A 21,401-nucleotide genomic window follows, 5' to 3' on the forward strand; every position below is an offset into this window, starting at 1 on the left:
ATCAGATATGTATTTTGCTCTTGAAAGTTGTCTGAAGCACCACATTTTGTCCACAAAATGTTTTTGTACGTTCAATTGCGTCCTTCTTTTGCAGGCATGTATTTTTATTGTCATGTTTCAGTTTATTTGCCAGTTCTCTTGCCAACTGATGACGTGCCTAAGCTTTAGATTAGATAAAAAATTTTTTTAAAAAAAGCAAAGTAGCGAGAAGGAGACTCATTCATGTAAGTGCAATTTTAAGCCAGGATGGTATATAGATTCTATAGTTATTCTGTTAACTACATGCCTCGGGCTAGATTCAACACTATTATCTTAGTCGATAAACTGCACATGCCTGTCTTAAAAGATTGTCCTAAAATTTTAAAGTGATACCAAGTAAAGCCAACATGACCCTATTTGCTCTCAGAAGAACAGGAAGTGGCACTTCCACAGAACTGCAACATGATCAGAACTGTAAGAATGATAAACTGATGTAAGCAATTCAAATGAAACTCTGTCAAACCGTCTACTAAAGAAAATGTGCCAACTCCATGTGACAATACATATTTGGAATATTCTTTATATTACGCCACAAAAGCAAAATAACTAGGAACAAAATCACAAATGACAAAGGGGAATTACACAACCTTACTGGCATTAAATAAATAAATAACTTTATTACTGTAATACATTTTTTTAAATAATAAATAAGTAAAATTATTATTGTACAAATAAAAAACTAAATTATTTAGGTGTTATTTTAAGTTTTTATTTAATTATTGGACTATTAATGTATTTGTATATTTGGGATCAGTGTTACATTTTCGTAATGAGAGTTGAAAAGGATGGTGGTGTAGCTTAGTGGTTCCAGAAGTATGCAGGTTTGAGTGGTCCTCCAGCTGTTAACAACATCCCCTTGAGCTTGACACCTGACCTCAGGTTGCTCCAAAGGGATTGTCATTTTATTTAGAGTAGCATAAATCGTTTTGGATTAGAAGGTGTCAGCTAAATGACTAATTAGCAAAGCAGCAGCAGAAAAGAAGCACTGGAAACAGAAGGGAAAAGGTCACACTTCATTTAAGTCACTTTCATCTTTTTGCCCAGTAAGACCCTGGGAATGATTAGAAACACTGAATAATGTATAATAGAGCATGACACATGTTAAAGAGAAATCACACTGAAACCTTTACACAGTTTACAGAGAACTCTTGGTATGGTGCATTTTATTTTCCAAGAAGCCAGTGTGGATAAGGCAAATCTTTTATTATTTTGGTGTATTCATGCACACGCTCTCACAAGCAATTGCACACATTTGGTTAATGTGCAAATTAATTAGCAGCCTTGTCACATACTCAGTGAGAGCATGTCAAGCTCAAACACAGACACACACACACACACACACACACACACGCAGGCAAATGGAGCAGTGATAAGTTGCAAAAGTACGTTGGCGGGAGTTCTTGAGCACATTGTTGTTTTCCAAAGTGCTTTAGCATTTCATTGCATGAGTGAATAAAACATGTTCTTCTGTTTTATTTCTCTCTCACTTTCTGTTCTCTCTGTCATTGTCTTTAAGAATGTATTATGTTATTTATAATGTTATTCATTTTGCTTGCAGAGTAACATCTTGAGCGAGTGCTGTCAGAAGGTTACAAGTTATGCATGTGTGTTTATTTCATTTCTTTGAACTGCATCAGTAATTAAAACCCATTACTGACTAGTTCTTTTTTGTTCTGTACAGCCTCTCTAAAACTACATTAACTACTTTCTGTATGCAATCATTAAGCCTGTCAATCAAGCCAACACACACACACACACACTTCTTCAGCCAATTCTTAAAATCTTCTGACTCTTTATTGTAATAGTTGTAAATCACTCAGATGCACAAGAGGAAAACACAAGGGGCTTTAAACAAGCAACATGTGTGTCTTAATTACACAACAAACATGAATTCACAAGCCATATGTTTAAAATATTGAAATTTATGTTCATACTGTTTGTTGAATATGACTGATGAATAGAAGAATATATGCAGAGCTTTTATCATTACCGCTTCTTTCTAAAGCGAGGATCATTTCTACAATTATTGATCATACTTAGTGCTTAGGGTCTTTTGTAGTGTAGAGTCAAAGTCTTTAAAGGGTTAGTTCACCCAAAAATTTCTGTCATTTATTACTCACCCTCATGTTGTTCCACATCTGTAAGACCTTCGTTCATCTTCTGAACACAAATTAAGATATTTTTGATGAAATCCGAGAGGAATATGATTCATCCATAGACAGCAATATTATCAACACTTTCAAGGTCCAGAAAGACATCGTTAAAACAGTTCATGTGACCACAGTGGTTCAACCTTAAAGTTATGAAGCGACGAGAATACTTTTTGTGCGCAAAAACAAAACAAAAATAATGACTTTATTCAACAATCTCTTCTCTTCCCTGTCATTATCCTTATGCAGTTGCCGCAGTAAGCACAGTGAAGGCTTCAGTGTTTACGTTCGAACGCCGGCTCAGTATTGGCCAAAGCTGATCACGTGATTTGATTTCATCAAAAATATCTTAATTTGTGTTCTGAAGATGAACGAAGGTCTTACAGGTGTGGAACGACATGAGGGTGAGTAATTAATGACAGAATTTTCATTTTTGGGTGAACTAACCCTTTAACCAATTGAGTTTGACTGGGAGATGTTTATTAATGTCTTGTCATCTTAATTTTATGTTGTTACTTATTTTTTTATCTTTCATGTCACACATGATGTGGATTGTACAGTAATCGGTTAAAAAAAAAAAGTCCAAAATGTCCAAGTCCGTGTCAAGTTCGAGTATGTCCGCCCAAGTGTGTCTCGAGTTCCAAGTACCCCAACTACTTTGGCAAAAAATAATTAAAGTATGCGAGTAAAGACTTGGCCTAGTAATCAACTACCTAGCAACCATTCATAACACCCTAGCAACCACACTGTAAGGGGCTGTTCACACAGAATGCGTCTTTGCGTCTAAAAACGTGAGATGCAGTGCTCAGGAATGGTTTTTAAAAAAGCACAGCGTGGAACGCGAGTGTCTCGAGACGCGCTTTTGAGACGTGATGCAATAACAACAATAACGAAAATAATAGAAATAGGCAAACTGCAGAATTGATATGAGTTTTGACATGGAAAAAAAAGAAAATAAGATAATAATGAGCGCCTCCTCCGCCATGTTGCCATCAAATAAAACAGCTGTCATGCCAACTTGCTACTGTAAACAGAAGCTCACAACGCTTGCCCCGCCTCCGAGTTCTTCTGATTGGTCCACTGTTTTGGAACTGACTTTGATGAGTGGCGCTGCGTGTAAAAGTTGAAATTCTTTTAACTTGACACAGCGTCTTAAAAACGCGGCGCTCACGTGCGAGGCGCTGCAAGAGACGTGAGCGTAGCGGTCATGCACTTCTGTCTAGCGCGTGTTTACATAGAAAAACAATGGGAAAGTAGCGTGTTGGAATAGAAAAACACGTTCTGTGTGAACTGCCCCTAACATGTGAAATCCACTCAGAACACCTTCGTACTCCAGTCTTCAGTGTCACATGATCCTTCAGAAATCATTCTAAATATGCTGATTTGATGCTCAAGATAATTTTTTTTTCATTATTATCAATGTTAAAACAGCTTAATATTTTTGTGGAAACTGAGAAAATTGAAAACAACAGCATATATTTGATATAGAAATCTTTCATAACATAATGATAATAATTAAGACATTATAAATGTTTTTACTGTCACTTTTGATCAATTTAATGCATCCTTGCTGAATAAAAGTATGAATTTCTTTTAAAAAATTCTTACTAACCCCAAACGTTTGAACGATTTTTTGAAACACAGTCCCTTGATGCTATTCTTTCATCAAAGTGTATTCATACATCTCTTCGGTGGATTGTAATTACCTTACACGAACTCCAGCAAAAACAGAAGACTGTTGTGTGATTGTTTACACAAACCATTTAGCCCACACTGCGTCTCTCCATTAAACACTTTTACACCCTATTTCAACGCTCCCTGCCTCATAATTCACATCATTTAGGGCATTTATAAACACAATTTATTTTAAATGACAAACCTTTCCCTTGACAACACATTGGTCTGAATACATCAAATCTACATGATGGCGAAGCAAAATCCAATGCGATGCAATTCTGAAATGAGTTTAAAGAGATTTTCGTCATATTTTTAAAGTGGTGTAGGAGGAAAAAATATGCCAGAGCTCTAATGCAGAGCAGTGCGGAGAGAAAGCGAGAGATGAATTATAATTAGCAGGTGTAATTAGAGGCTAGCAGACACTAATGAAGAAGGATTAATTGCTGTTATCATCAAGGACTCTCTATTAATGCCCTTATTTAATACAAGTTGTCCACATGTTCGTCACGGCACTGAACTGCAGGCCTGAAATAGCTCAAGTCTCAGCGTGTTGTTTGGCTCAAGTCTCGACTCAGCTGATCGTGAGATATCGAGCCTGTGCTGTTGTATTGATATTTGCATCAGCTGTTTCGTCAAGTCACTGCTGCTAATTAGTATCACTCTGTTAATGCAGGTTTGTAATTTGAGGGCATTCATATAGTTTAATTTTTCATTATTTATTTCTGCTTTATTCTTTCACTGTGTTTTATTTGATATTTGGAGCCGGGAAAATATTTATCTGCCTGTTTTAGAGCTTTGTGTTTTATAAGATGTGTATTTGCTTAAGAAATACACATTTCAAATTTTATGCCTGCTACAGGTCTCAAAATAGTTGGGACGGGGGCATGTTTGCCATGGTGCAGCATTTCCTCTTCTTTTCAAAACAGTTTGAAGACGTCTGGGCATCGAGGTTATGAGTTTCTGGAGTTTTGGTGTTGGAATTTGGTCCCATTCTTGCCTGATATAGGTTTTCAGCTGCTGAAGAGTTCGTGGTCGTCTTTGCCGTATTTTTCTCTATAGGTGAAAGATCTGGACTGCAGGCAGGCCAATTCAGCACCCGGACTCTTCTACGATAAAGCCATGCTGTTGTAATAGCAGTATGTGGTTTTGCATTGTCCTGCTGAAATACACAAGGCCTTCCCTGAAATAGACGTTGTCTGGAGGGAAGCATATGCTGCTCTAATACCTTTATAATACCTTTCAGCATTCATAGTGCCTTCCAAAACATGTAAGCTGCCCATACTGTATGCACTTATGCACCCCCATACCATCAGAGATGCTGGCTTTTGAACTGAACACTGGTAACACGCTGGAAGGTCTCCCTCCTCTTTAGCCCGGAGGACACGGCATCCATGATTTCCAACAAGAATGTCAAATTTGGACTCGTCTGACCATAGAACACTTTTCCACTTTGAAACAGTCCATTTTAAATGAGCCTTGGCCCACAGGACACGACGGAGCTTCTGGACCATGTTCATATATGGCTTCCTTTTTGCATGATAGAGCTTTAGTTGGCATCTGCAGATGGCATGGCGGATTGTGTTTACCGACAGTGGTTTCTGGAAGTATTCCTGGGCCCATTTAGTAATTTCACTGACACAATCATGCCGATGAGTGATGAAGTGTCATCTGAGGTCCCGGAAACCACGGGCATCCAATAAAGGTCTTCGGCCTTACGCACAGATTTCTCCAGTTTCTCTGAATCTTTCGATGATGTTATGCACTGTAGATGATGAGATTTGCAAAGCCTTTGCTATTTGACGTTGAGGAACATTGTTTTTAAAGTATTCCACAATCTTTTTATGCACTCTTTCACAGCTCTACCCATCTTTACTTCTGAGAGACTCTGCCTCTCTAAGACATCCCTTTTATAGCTAATCATGTTACAGACCTGATATCAATTAACTTAATTAGTTGTTAGATGTTCTCCCAGATGAAATTTTTCAAAATTTCTTGCTTTTTCGACCATTTGTTGCCCCCGTGCCAACTTTTTTGAGACCTGTAGCAGGCATCAAATTTGAAATGAGTGGATAAAAGTGTAAAATTTCTCAGTTTAAACATTTGTTATGTTATCTATGTTCTATTGTGAATAAAATATTGGCTCATGTGATTTGAAAGTCTTTTAGTTTTCATTTTATTCAAATTTTAAAAAAAACGTCCCAACATTTCCCGAATTTGGGTTGTACACCTATATTAAAATTCTGCATACAGTTAAGCTGATAATTATTTATTTCATATTATAAAACAGTTAGTTCCAGTCCTTGATTCTGATTGGTCAATAGCTGTTTATTCACGATAAAACACGGCTATAACAGCTTCATCCAATGGTTCTGTGTATCACTGCACAACACCCTTAGCAACCACTTTTAGTAACATAAACTGTATGTTCTCTATTGATTTTGTTCACCTGAACTTACTATATTATGTAGAAGGGTATTGTGAGAGAGATATCGAGTGACTGAGTGTATTACCTGCATTCAGATTTAGCATTTTCCTTCAGGTCAGTCCTATGTTCATAATAAAAAATGCTGCAATCATGTCCTTTTAACATTTAAGGGGTTTTTCCGTGACTTACAGCGCTAGTCAAAGCATTTGTCATTTGCGTCTTGTTCCGTGTTCACAACAAATTTCAATATAAAAGTCTTTGCGACTGAGTGACTCGCTCATGCTGCCATCTAATGGCGTAATAAATGTAACTTCTGTTGCTGTTCACGGTCAGGGACTATTTTTTCCAGTGGAAAGAAGGCTTTTAATGATTTTTACTTTATGAAAGTTGCATTGATACATATTTTTGGCTTTAATATTTGTATTGTGTGGTAACTGTTTTATAAAAGCAATAAGCCCTGTGAAGCTGTGGTTTACAGTGAACAGTTATTAAATTGTTATTAAATAAAGATCAACTTTAAGTGCGTATAAAATTACAGCAAAGGTTACCTAAATGTAAAAATAGGGGAATGAGCTGCAAAATTAAATACTAATTTAAAAAAAAAAAAAAAAATAATAATAATAATAATAATTAATTAAATCTCTAATATGGGCTAATAATCAATATTGTACCGATATATCATATTTATGGTTTTCTTTTGGCCCGTGTGCTGAAATGTGTTTGTTTTGCTATATTAAAAATATCTTGTCCAATGTTTTTGGATTTGCCTTGTTGACCAGTTTGAGTTTACTAGTTGCTAGATGTGCATCTGCCACAGTGAGTGAATAGATTCATTGTATCTTCTTGTTTTATTTATTATTAAGCGCATTTTACCTTTTGTGTTTAACTGCACACACAGACACGCACAGGCACGCACGCACGAACGCACACACACACAGTCACTCTGGGTGGCTTTTTTTTTTTTTTAATGTAGCATGATAAGAGGTGCAAATGGATAAAGTTAATTAAAAAGAAAGGCCAGACAATTTGACAGTTCTTTTTTTCTTTCTCTCTTTCTGTCTCTCTGACAATAACAAAGACACGGTCTGTTGAGCTCCTCACAGTGGGAAGTTGGGAACTGTAGCAATTTTTCTGAAAATTCATAGCAGAATAGTTGTGGAATTAGCTGTGAATAGCAAAATTCCTGTTGGCTTTGTGGTCATAGACAGATGTCTGAAGTGTGTCTGGCCTGTCGTCATTTGTGTGTGTGTGTGTGTGTGTTCAAGTACGCTTGTTGAATCAATACCTCTCTGCCCCAGACGGCCGTAGTCCATCAGGGTCTTTACACACAAACCCTCTTCTGTTATCAGGGCTTTATCTTGTGTGGTTGTCTTTTACTCAGACCACTTTACAACACACATTAATCTCCTGTTCAAGAAAGGCAGTATTTAGCTAGTAGTAAATGGGTAGTAAAAGACATGAAATGCTTTTGGGATTTTAACATGCCCTGCGATGTGACAAAGTATACTTCATCTAAAACTATTTTAAGCAACATTTTGCTCATTCTTTTATGAGCTCATAATAATTTAGAGACCACATGGAATATATGTACTCTTTAAAAATTCTTTTTTCAAACCACAGATCCATCTAAAATTAATTATGGAAAGAAAAAAAAAAGTGCTTAAAAATAAGGAAAAAGAAATAGCGACCATATAGTGGACTAAAGACATACATTTTTTTTTTTTTTTTTTTTTTAAATCAAAAAATATAATGTAATATTATAATTATAAACAAATATAATTAATTTTTATATATATTTTTATATATATTTATTTTTATATATTTAGAATTTATATATATATATATATATATATATATTATTTTATTACTTTTGCTTCAAATGCATTTTCAGCACAGCTGGCACAGTGAATTTAAACGCCAATCGCATCCATTTGCATGCAGTTTGTGCACACAAATCATTGGTATGTAAATATAAGCACTGTTTTTCCTCAAATGAAACTGGGCTATTGCAGTAATTCATCTAAATTTAAATGTGGCGGGCTTTCATTTAGAACTCATGTAAATATAAATAGCAAGGGCTTTCGTTTGAGGTGCTTGTTAATATAATGTAATGTAAATGAATGTTCTTGTATGCAGAGCAGCGTGGTCGGCGGAGCATAAACGGGACGCAGATGGGACCCTCGTCCTCGGTTTTGTTACGCCGCGATGCTCTGTTAACCCTTACCAAAGATGGGAGATGGGATAGGGGTGAGAAGGACAATAAATTGAAAGCAGCAGAGCTCAAGGTTACAACACATCAATCCTGAGAGAGTGGAGATGAGACGAGTGGGAATGGAATTATAGCAAGAGAGAGAGAGAGAAAGAGGGTGCGATAAAGCTAGAATGAGAGAGCCTGAGTGGGGGGGGAGAAGGGAAGTGCAGAGAGAAGAGAGCGCACATGAGCGACTCCAACCGTGAGAGAGCGAGAGAGAGAGGGATATAGCTACAGCGCAGTGACCTACAGAGACAGATGAGTAAGTGCTGTGTGTGGAGTGTTACCACGGTATCTTGTTATCGAGGATCCCATTAAGATGGTCCCGTAGTCCTCGCGCTCCATATCTGGATATTTCTACTTCCATGTGGGATGAGCAGCAGTGTTGAGCGAGACCGAGGCATCTGACATCAACACCATGAGGTACTCACGGAACGGAGGGAACGAGACGTGAGAGAGGTGTTTGAGAGCAGAAAGAGAGAGGGATGACAGTGATAACAAGCGGGAGATGCTGTGCAAGGTGGTGAGAGAAGAGGAAAGGAGATTTAGAATGATGAAAGCAGTGAGGGACGAGTGGAGGAGAATTGTTTTCCTGAAAAGTGAAGTTGGGGGTTTGTGCCTCTGTTGAGGGACGGACTCTACATTAACCCAGATTATGCTTACTTCAGGCTAGTAAGTTGTCTAAATTCTGTTCCTTTTTCTTATTTTGCAGTATTTTGTTCCTTTTAAACCCTTAAATTTGTTTAAATCCGAAACTATTTCAAATTTACATTTAAATGGAAATTCAGATACTATTTAGGTTTGTATTAAAATGGAAATCTAGATGCAATTTAGATTTACATTTAAATCAAATTCTGAATAGAGTTCTGATTTATATTTAAATAAATTCAGATCAAATTCAGATACAATTTGAGTTTTCAGTTCACATTTAAATCCAGATTTCAAATGTGCATTAAATGCAAATCCAGATTCAATTCAGAATTATATTTAAATAAAAATCAGGATACAATTCAAATGTATATTTAAATCTAAATTCAGATACAATTTGAATTCACAGTTCACATTTAAATCCAGATTTCAAATGTGCATTGAATGCAAAATCAGATACAATTCAGAATTATATTTAAATCAAAATCAGGGCAAAATTCAAATGTGTATTTAAATCCAAACTCAGATGCAATTTGAGTTCATAGTTCACATTTAAATCCAGATGTCAAATTTACATTAAATTAAATTACAATTCAAATGTATGTTTAAATCCAAATTCAGATACAAGTTCACAGTTCACATTTAAATCCAGATGTCAAATTTACATTAAATTAAATCCATTTACAATTCAGAATTATATTTAAATCAAAGTCAGGATACAATTCAAATGTATATTTAAATCCAAATTTACATACAAGTTCACAGTTCACATTTAAATCCAGATACAATTCAAATTCACACTTAAATCCATATTCCAGATAAAATTCAAATTCACATTTAAATGTAGATCCAATTCAAATATGATAAAAAAGTATATAACAGTTTTTGTTTGTTAATTCCTTGAAACATATCTGTCAATACTACATTAAATTTGAATCTGAATTTGATGTGTATGAGGACATAATGTCAAATATTTTCAAATTCAGAGCAGATTATAAAAACGCATACCTCCGACTGAATAAAATCTGATTGGATAAGCCTTTGTTCAAAGTCTCTGTAAAAGCACTATAACAAACGCACTCCTATAAATGCACATTTTATATAAACGCGGCAATTTTCTATGCTGCTTGGCAACCACAATATATATTATCTGGCTGAAGAATAGTTTATTCAGATTATGTCAATAATAAATTTAACTCTTTACTGAACATTGGTGTTTATAGCATATAGCCGCTTTGTTTTGCCTGAGAACACGCCTTACTTTAATGCAATCTTCTCATAGCTTATTTTGACATTTTCCGCCAGCTTTGTAAATGGCAGAGTAAAGGCTTCAAAAGTCTCTGGTCAAGCAGTAATAGCAATGTTCAATATATCCTGTTCTATTGTATATAATCTTTGAGTGAAACCCCTGTCTTTACTGTTCCTGTGAGTACTGGCAGTAAAAGAGACTGTCTCAGTCTTTTTTCTCTCTAGTGGCTATGAGCTGGGTATCCGTATATTGTGTTTTGGACAAAAGCAGCTGTAGTGTGAAATCTCTAGGAACGCAGATACAGTGTACAGTACAGTGTAAGAAAGCCAAGGGAAGAGCGAGAAATATCCAAGGGAATTAGAGTGTTTGAATGTGAAATGTTTTTTGCAATAGTGTCAAATTAAAGTCTTGAGGATCTTTTCTGATTCATCTTATGTTAGACTCCAAATACACATGCAAGTGTCAGTCATATCAGCTGGACGTTCCTCGCGCTAATTTTATCTGTGCCATAAAATAAGAGAAACACAGACCACATAGAGCGAAAATAGAAAAACCGTAATGACAAAACGCAAGCTACGTATTAGACTCAATCATGTGCTTTATAATTTCCCGGAATCCTTTAAAAATCATTCTATGCTGTCATTCTGAGTATAATTAAATTCTGTGGACCTTGACGACCCTGGTCCAACCTGCCAAATGCCAGTGTGACTTTCCATAAATATAACAGTAATGTAACAGAAATCAATTCTTTCTTTCTCTGTTGGATGTTCTCACAGTGTTAAAGGGTCTTTACAATCGGTGCGCTAGCGTGCAGAGCACCAAAGAGTAAGTGTTTCTTCAAAGAGAAAGCTTTCCATCAATACACTATTGGTTACGTGAAGAATAACATTATTTTATGTTAATTTCTGCATGATTGCGTTTGACAGGAAATGTGTATTTGATCGCAAACTCGTGAATTCAGAATGTTTAAATAGAGATGGAGGAGGTGTTTGTGTGGCAGTATTAATGTCTCGGAGGGTTAAAGGGGTTTGTGATTTGTCTCCTCAGAGATTGGTGTCTGTTTTGGTGTCTGTTTTCTTCACTCGCTTCTTTTTCTTTCTTTCCTTCTTTTTAAAAGCTTTCCTTGAGGCACCCAGCTGTCTTGGCATGAAAATACTCCTCAAAATGAAGAAGTCATCCGATTACAAACAAGTGTAATTTGTATAGATTGATATCTTTGCAGTTTTCTAATTGAATACAATTTAATACAAATTATAAAATCAGCATGGCAATCTGAGTGAAAAGTTGAATGTAAAATAATGTGAATGACAGAATATTAATAATTAGTATGATGCCCTTTTGCACGAACTCCACAAGTTTAAGCATAAAACCTTGATGACCGTGTTCTCCAGAATGATTTGAGATGATCCAAAGCATTTTTTGCTTCAATGGAAAAACATCTAACCACATGATTAATGTCACAAGTTTACTAATAGGATTAGTAACCTTGGAAAAGAAGCTTAAATATTTCTATTCATTTGACATCATAATGTTTCTTTGTTTTATTTCCAGCATTGAATTAGATTTTGAATTTCAGATGTTTGGAGTTCAGTGTTTTGATGGTTAATTTTGCAGGTTGACATACAGTATATGGTTAATAAGTTATTTACCCTTTGGCATGATCAAATTAAAGGTGATAATTTGTTGTTCTCATTCAATGTAAATGTGAGTCGACTAACTTTTGAAAGTAAAGTCTTTCATACAGTTCTGTGTTGAAGGGTAATTAAGGGAATAAATTCAGTTTTGCCATCTGTGTGTCAAAGCAACAAAGCTGTTATTTTAGTCTGTTGCATGATTTTGTTTGAATTAGGCAGTTTGAATAAGTGCAGACTGACATCTGTATGTTGTGTTCAGGATAAGAACTGGTACATGTACAGACAGTCTGGAGCGAATTCACTGAAAATCATGCCACTTAATTAAGCGGTGTTTTACTGCAAAAGCCTCTGTCTTGTTCATAAACCACCCACAGTCTAGTTTAACCAGATGTTATCTGCACTGCTTGGTGATTCATTTTTAATGCATTGTTTTTTTCATTCAATTAAAGGGGACCTATAATGCCCAAGATGTAATATAAATATAAGTCTCTGGTGTCCCCAGAATGTGTCTGTGAAGTTTCCGCTCAAAATACCCCATAGATCATTTATTATAGCTTGTCAAATTTGCCCCTATTTGGGTGTGAGCAAAAACACGCTGTTTTTGTGTGTGTCCCTTTAAATGCAAATGAGCTGCTGCTCCCGACCCCCTTTCCAGAAGAAGGTGGAGCTTTAACAGCTCGTGCTTTGGTTGCTCAACAACAACAAAGCTGGAGAATCTCACGCAGCCAAAATGAAGATTGTCAGTAACGGTGTTCAGACTTACATTGTTCAATCATTAAAAACAATCATTTAATCACACTGTTAAATGATCCAGCCTTTGCGATGATTTCATGCGAAAACTGCGAAAACTTCAGATGATTGCATATTTGGATTGACATAAAAAAAAGAAGATTAAATATTATCCTTATATTGTAATATTGTGACTGTCAGCTCTTTTGTTCACCTACACAGCAACAACCACAGTGTAGCAGAATGTGAAACAAGCAACATGAGCCGCTTTGAATTTCGCTAAGAAGAGCATTACAATATTAAAGAGTCGCTGTGTGTGATAATTCTGTGAAAGTGATGTTCTCAGCATGGATTTGCGCTTTGACTTAGAGATGTGACATCTTCACTTTCTCCACCTCGCACTACACCTCTTCAGCTCAGCCTGAGTCTTCTGGTTATCGCACTCTGGCTCTCCTCCGCTTGTTTATGCTTTCCAGTTTTACCCCCCTCGCTTCAGATTAGTCCCTGCTGTGTGCGTGGTGTGTGTATTTAGCTCATGGTGGGTAGCAGTGGGTGGGGTTTTATTTTCCAACACAGATTAGCAGCTGAGAAGGGGATTCCATCCTATTAAATTATTCATGCTCAAGAAATGATTACAGTGCATGAAACAGCATTGTGCATCAATAAAAGCCTTACCCTAGACTGTGGGTGTGGGTATGTGTGCGTATGCGTGTGTGTGTGTTCCTAATTCACTGGGTTCAAATTAGATGTCGACCATAATATGAACTCAGTGAGAGAGACGGCTTATTCCAAATACTGTTCATCATCTCTCATGGTGGATAGACAATGGATTTATATATGAAAGTTATGAAAATGAATGTTCTCCGAATGTTCAAAACATCCAGTTTTTTAAACATTTTAAAAACCTTTTTTTCTTGGCTATGTGAATGTTAAAGAAACATTCAATTTTGCAAACATTATGGGATTGTTACTTTTGAATGTTCTATGGACATTCTGTAAGTAGTTTCATTTAAATATGTTAGATGAACATTTTTAAAAGAATGTTTCAGAGAAAAAAAAAGAAAAAAAAAAAAAGAAAAAAAAATCTTTCTTGTTCTTATGCTAACATTTTGAGAACATTATTAAAGACCAGTTAACTTTAAAGAACCTTGCCAGAGCATAACATTCTCTGTTAGCTGGGTACCACCCACGGAAACATAAAAAAAATGCTAAAATTGATTTTTATTAAAAAAAGATTATTTCTGTTGATTATAAAAGTAGTTATTCATCAAAAAATTAATAAAGTAGAGCATTATAACTGGGCATATATCCATATGCTTGTAGATAATGGCATCTTCTAATGAAATTTTTTCCAGTATAGGTATAGGTTGTATTATAGGTTTCCGTGTCCAGTATTTCCAGTCTCAGATTGTAGTAGTCTCATTGTCAACAACCTACCGAACTGAAAGATGAGAAAGTGTGCTTTGCAAATGTCAGATTTTATGGCCATTTTGCACTGTTACCTACACTCTTAAAAATAAAGGTTCTTTATTGGCACCTATGGTTCCATGAAGAACTTTTAACATCCATGGAACCTTTCCATTTCACAAAAGTTTCTTCCGATTATGAAAAAGTTCTTTACACTATTTATTTATTTATTTATTCATTTTATTTATTTTTTTGACAACTCTTCACTGAAATGTTCTTTGAAGAACCAAAAATGGTATTTGCTTAATTCATAATTATAACATAAAAAGTCAAAATTATGACATAAAGGCCCGGTTTCACAGACAGTGCTTAAACAAAGTCAGGATTAAACCTTAGTCCAATTAGGACATTTAAGTAGCTTTTATAAACATGCTTAGAAAAAAAAATATATATATAGTACAGTTGTGCATCTTGAGACAAAACAATGGCTCTGACTTATTTTAAGATATGTCAGTGCAAGTTTCTTTCAGTTAAAACAGCTCAAACATGCCTTTTAGTCTGGGACTAGACTTAAAGCAAGAGGAACATTTCCACTCAGAATACTAATAAATGTCAGATTATTTTGTTAGTTATTATTAAGTTAGTCCAGGGTTTTGCATCATATCTGCCAAAGTGTGGCATTTTAGTTAAAGTGTGCATCTCATCTCTATCATTATATCCAATTTGGAACAGTAATTTGTCTTAATGAAAATAAGGGCTCTGAATTCTACTTTGCACAAATAGGTACTAGCAAACAGTAGCAGGAGGTTTAGTCAGTGGCACTTCTGCATATTCACCATTTTTGGCACTTTGTTAGCTGGCTCCTTATGTTGAGTGTACCTTTGCGTCCAGGCCATGTTGTAGCCTACATTTCATGTAATATTTTAAGCACAAGAGAGGCTGCATGTTTTATATATAGACCTAATTTATGGCTATATCAATCAAGGTCATTAAAACTTAGCATAAATACAATCTCTCCGGCGAAACCACATGCGGTCACAACCCCAAGGTTGAGAAACTGAAACAAAATTCATGCTAAAATTTGTTGGAACTGAACTTCCCTGCTTCATTTCTGTGTTTTATTTTCCCTACAGGTGTCACAAGGTGAAATCAGCATAGTGTGAGCGGGAGCCCTGAGGGTCAGCGGTTGCGCTTATAGTTTGTGGCCATGGCGACGCAGGGGCCGGCGGCCCGGCTCTTGGTGCTGCTGGCTGTGTTGGCGGTGGCTCATGCTTCCGTCTTCCTGTCTAATCAGAGACTGAAACCTCGGTTCCAGCGAGACCGGCGCAACATCCGCCCCAACATCATCCTCATCCTCACCGATGACCAGGACATTGAATTGGGTGAGTGAAAAAAAAGAATATTCAGATACCTTTAGGATAATTTATGACAAGCCTCCACATTTTTTTTTCTTCCTAAAACTCCCTTAACCATGATTAAACAATTTATATGCTAATCACAATACAATAGAATACACCAATGTTCAAGATTAATTTTATTTAATAAGAATTATATTCAACTATTCCTCATCCAAGTAATACAGTTACAGCTTAACTTTGCTATGCAGCTTAAAGTATTAAAGTGGAATTTAACTGACATGTTTAAGTGTGTACATCAGCTTTTTAATGGCTTTAAACAGAGCTCACCCAATCAGATTCTAAAGCCAGAATAATTTAAATATACACTTCTGTTAAAAAGTTTGGTAAGATTTTTTTTTTCTTGAAAGAAATTACTAATTTTATTCAGCAAGGATGCATTAAATCAAAATCATCTGATTAAAAGTGACAGTAAAGACATAATGTTACAAATAAATGTCATTTTAAAATGTTTTATTTATAATAATAAATGTTTCTTGAGCATCAAATCAGCATAGAAGAATGATTTCTGAAGGATCATGTGACACTGAAGACTGGAGTAATGATGCTGAAAATTCAGCTTTGATCACAGGAATAAATTGCTTTTTAAAATATATTACAATAGAAAACTGTTATTTTAAATTGAAATAATATTTCACAATATTTCTGCTATTACTGTATTTTTCATTAAATTAATACAGCCTTGGTAAGCATAAGAGACTTCTTTTAAAAAACATTAAAAAACAAACTTCGGAATGGTAGTGTATTTCTACTCCTTTAGGTTTTTAATTCGATGCATTTTAACAAGTATAACCTGACCTAACTACTTGTAAAAATAAATAAAGACATAAATAAAAAAAATCACACACATAATTGTGCTCCAAAAATTTATGTCTTTAACATCAATTTTGTCTTTAACATCTCTAATGATTTTAACAAATGAGATCTCTCATTCCAAACAGGTTTCAGGTATGAGATGGAACTAATGCTGAAAGAGCATTTGTTTCCGTTGAATGTGTTTCTGTATGTGAGAGCTCATTTGTTTGTTTTTTTTGTTTTTTTTTTTAAGAGCAACTGTCTCTATGTGGTGAAAAAGAGACATAGTTGGCTTTGTCAAAGCTGAAGACAGTGATTTAATTAGGAAGGAAAGTCCCCACTCCTCTCAGCAGTGGACAGTGTCGAGTTTATACACACACACACACACACACACACACACACACACACACACACACACATGTTGGGTTTCTATGTTTTATGTGGACTTTCCATAGACAATGATTTTTATAGTGTACAAATTATATATTCTATCCCCTAACCCTACCCATCACAGAAAACTTTCAGCATTTTTACATTTTCAAAAAATATTGCAGAATGACTTATAAGCTATTTTCTTCATGGGGACAAAAAAAAAAAAAAGTCAACAAAAGTCAAACAAGAATTTCGGATATTTCCATCTTTGTGGAGACATTTTGTCCCCTATAATATGGGATATACCTGAAACAAACACAAACCTGTGTAATCTGTAATTATGAATGTGGCAGAAAGATGATTGTCCATGTTTCGTCTCGTCTCCTCTTGCACACTTGTGTGTGTGAAGTCTGATTTGTGTTGTCCGTCCATACTGACCTTTGCATGTAAAGTTCACCGAGGATTTTTGCCACGTGTATGTTTGTATGTGCTGACCTTTCTGCATGAATCTGTAGAGGTGTGGAGATCCTGTCTGAAAAGGCCAAATTGAACTAGACATCCTGTCTCCGATTATATCAATTGAGCCAATCAGGGTGTAGGTTGTGTGGGTTTACTTAGCTATAGTTCATTCCCAGATGTTATTATAAATGTTGTCATTTTTAAATCTAATTCATTAATAAAAATGAATTAATGTGCATTTTTTATTGTAAATATTCAAATTGTCTGTACTCTTTATACCACTTTGAAAGAAGTCTCTCTACCGAGGCTAATCAGTTATGCTCATCAATTTATTTGATGAAAAATATAGTAAAAACAGTAATATGTAATATAAAATGTATCTATTTGAACAAGAGAAGCTCAAATAAATGCTGAGAAGGAGCAAAAACAAAGGGGTTTTGAAAAGTATATTCTGTAATTGAAACTTTTAATAAATAGTGTGTGACTTGTGAATATAAAGCTTGTATCATATATCTCTAAACATACACATTCACATACACACACCACTGGTGTCATATGAATTCCCATGTTGCAAACAGTCAATACATTTCCTCTTAAAGGCTGGAATGTCACAAACAGAATTAATGAAAGAACTGATATCGTTATCCTGCCGATGTCTGGTGTTTTGTAGAGGAAGGGAAAGAGAAGAAGCCTGTTCTCTTTGAAGCAGGGCAGTTAATAGAGCAGACTTTATGTCACCTTTGGTAATATATGATAGATCCTCTCTCACTCTCTCACTCTCTCTCTCTCTCATCCAGGCTCCATGCAGGTCATGAATAAGACCCGGCGGATCATGGAACAAGGTGGAACGCACTTCTCCAATGCGTTTGTCACCACGCCCATGTGCTGTCCGTCACGCTCCTCCATGCTGACGGGGAAGTACGCCCACAACCACAACACCTACACCAACAACGAGAACTGCTCTTCACCCTCCTGGCAGGCCCAACATGAGCCGCGCACTTTTGGAGTGTACCTCAACAACACTGGATACAGGACAGGTGAAGACCATACAAAAACACACACAATGAAAAGAATTACTTGGTAAAATTGTCATGTTATTATCACATGATATAATGATATAAGTAAAATACAGAAGTTTTTGAAATAGGCTAAATAGGTGAATAGGCTAAAACGGAGTAGACTAGAGTGGAATAATGCATAGTAGTTTACTGAAGTAGAGTAGAAAAAATGTTGGTAGACTGAAGTAGAGGAGATTGGCCTAGAGATGAATAGAATAATGTAGAGTAGATTAAAATATGGTGGCATAGATGGAAGTAAAGTAGAACAGAGTTAAGTAGATTAGACTAAAGGAAAGGAGAATAGCCTAGAGATGAGTAGAATAATGTAGACTAGATTAAAGTAGAGTAGCATAGAATGAAGAGGTTGAATAAAGTTGAGTAGACTAGACTAAAGTAAAGGAGAATTACTTAGAAATGAGTAGAATAATGTAGACTAGATTAAAGTAGAGTAGCATAGACTAAAGTAGAGTAGAATAGAGTTAGGTAGAGTAAAGTAGAGGAGATTGGCCTTGAGATGAGTAGAATAATATAGACTAGATTAAAGTAGAGTAGCATAGACTGAAGTAGAGTAGAATAGAGTTAGGTAGAGTAAAGTAAAGTAGAGGAGATTGGCCTAGAGATGAGTAGAATAATGTAGACTAGATTAAAGTAGAGTAGCATCGACTGAAGTAGAGTAGAATAGAGTTAGGTAGACTAGACTAAAGTAAGAATAAGAATAGAAGAATAATGTAGAGTAGAGTACAATAAATTTCAATAGTGTATACAAAAAAAGAGTATAGCATCCTTGAGAAAAAGTTGATAAAAGCAGAGTAAACTAGAGTATAATAACATAACAGACTAAAGCAGAGTAGACTAGAGTTTAATAATGTAACAGAGTAGAATAGAGTAGCCTAGAGTAAACTAGAATAGAAAAAAAGTGAACTAATTAGAGTAGCATTGACTAAAGTGGAGTAGACTTAACATCTGACATCTTTATAGTGTAACTCTTTCCTATTCTTATACCCTTTGATGATTTCCATCTGAAAACTTCTAAAATATACACCAAAGCATTATGGTGCATACATTCTTCCTAACAATAACAACCTGACATGAATGTAGAGCTGTGTCATCAGAGCTGCATCTATTGGGTTTTTCACACACTTTCACCAGAGATTCAGTGTGACAGGCCCCCAGGACACACACACACACACACACACACAGAGTCAAACACACTCTCACAGACTCTTGCACGAACATTGACATAATCTATCTCCAACAGATGATTTTCATTAAACAAATTCTTTAGGCTGTAATAGATGTTTTTTTTTTGTGTGTGTGTGTGTGTGTGTGTGTGTGTGTGTGTGTGTGTGTGTGTGAACTGTTAACTGTTACCTGTTAACTGTGTAAGATGTTAACTCTTTGTGACACAAACATTATCCACAACTACTATGTGCATGTAAACAGCTGTGAATGTTATGCCTGCACACACACACACACACACACACCTGGCAGCGAGTCAGGCTTTTAGTGGTAACAGTGATCCATTAGAGCACACTTCCTCTAGGAGAGAGACCGGCTCTGACCAACATCCCCTCTAATATAACATTTCCAACACAAATATTCATCCATCTTCACGCAGCCCCCTGTCCTCTATTTATCTACATGTCCGCATTCTGCCTACATGCTTATTGTATTTTAAATGTGCAATGTATTTTTAGTATTAAAAAATGTATTCTATTCTATTCTGCTTAATTCTACTCTGTTGTTCCTATCTCTGCTCAGCCATACTGTACTCTATTCTGTTCTTCTCTACTCAACTATACCAAACACTATTCTACTCTACTCTGTTCTACTCTTCTAACTTCTTCTCTACCATACTCTACTGTGCTTTGCTCTACTTAATTAGTTTTACTATATTCTACTCAACTCTGTTCGATTCTATCCTGTTCTACAATACTTTATTCTACTCTACCATACTCTACTATACCGTACTTCTACTCTACTGAACTGTACCATATGCTGTTTCACTCTATTTTTACTCTATTCTATTCTTCTTTACTCTGTCATACTCTGTTCTACTCTACTTAATTCTACTCTACTGTGCTCTATTCTGTTCTGTTCTGCTCAACTGTACTATACACTATTCTACTCTTGTTTTACTGTACCATAATATTTTACTCTTTTCTGTTCTACTCCACTCAACTCTGTTTTGTTCTACTCTGTCGTGTTCTACACTATTCTACTCTACCATTCTCTGCTCTTCTCTGTTTTACTCTATTCTGTTCTACTATATTCTATTGAATCATTCTACTCTATTCTGTTCTACTATACTCTATTGAATCATTCTACTCTATTCTACTCAACTCTGTTTTGCTCTACTCTGCCATGTTCTACACTATTCTACTCTACCATTCTCTGCTCTTCTCTGTTTTACTCTATTCTCTTCTGTTATACTCTATTGAATCATTCTACTCTATTCTGTTCTACTATACTCATCACTACTTTACTGTACTCTTTTCTACTCCACTGTTCTCTACTCAGCTGACTCAACTGCACTATATGCTTTTCTACTCTTCTGTTTTACTGTACCATAATATTTTACTTTATTCTGTTCTGCTTTACTCAGCACTGTTCTGTTCTGCTCTCCTTTTTGTTTTGTGTCTATACTCTGCTTTAACCTACTCTACTGTACTCTTTTCTGTTCTGTTCTGCTCTGCTCTACTTTATTTTCTTCAACTGTACTCTACTCTTCTATCTGAAACACTGAAATGTGTCCTGAAATGATAACTATGCTCTCTTGTGTTTGTATTTTCCCAGCGTTTTTTGGGAAGTATCTGAACGAGTATAACGGTACGTACATTCCTCCGGGCTGGAGGGAGTGGGTCGCAATGGTGAAGAATTCCCGCTTCTACAACTACACCCTGTGCAGGAATGGTGTCCGAGAGAAACACGGATTTGAATACTCAAAGGTCTGTGTGCAAGGTGTTCAATGATGTGGAACCCTGTCTTTTCTTATTGCATCTCCTTTATTAATTTCTTTCCATGTCTGCATCCATTCTTGACCAGTTTGATTAATAGTCTTGTTAGTCTGATTTATAACAAAGTCAGACCCTT

General features: G+C 35.7%; 1 protein-coding gene across 1 annotated transcript in view; it reads left to right on the forward strand.

Annotated features, from left to right (window-relative positions):
• Positions 1-21,401, forward strand: part of LOC127504698 (extracellular sulfatase Sulf-2-like) — a 164,027-nt gene that overhangs the window by 124,888 nt on the left and 17,738 nt on the right. Inside the window, exons 4-6 of the mRNA XM_051879614.1 lie at positions 15,343-15,591; positions 18,048-18,287; positions 21,105-21,256. Of these exons, the coding sequence (XP_051735574.1) occupies positions 15,417-15,591; positions 18,048-18,287; positions 21,105-21,256 (567 nt within the window). The 5' untranslated portion in view covers positions 15,343-15,416. The remainder of the gene's footprint in view (positions 1-15,342; positions 15,592-18,047; positions 18,288-21,104; positions 21,257-21,401) is intronic.

This window comes from Ctenopharyngodon idella, chromosome 22, assembly GCF_019924925.1.
Source record: "Ctenopharyngodon idella isolate HZGC_01 chromosome 22, HZGC01, whole genome shotgun sequence".
In the NCBI taxonomy this organism is placed as follows: domain Eukaryota; kingdom Metazoa; phylum Chordata; class Actinopteri; order Cypriniformes; family Xenocyprididae; genus Ctenopharyngodon; species Ctenopharyngodon idella.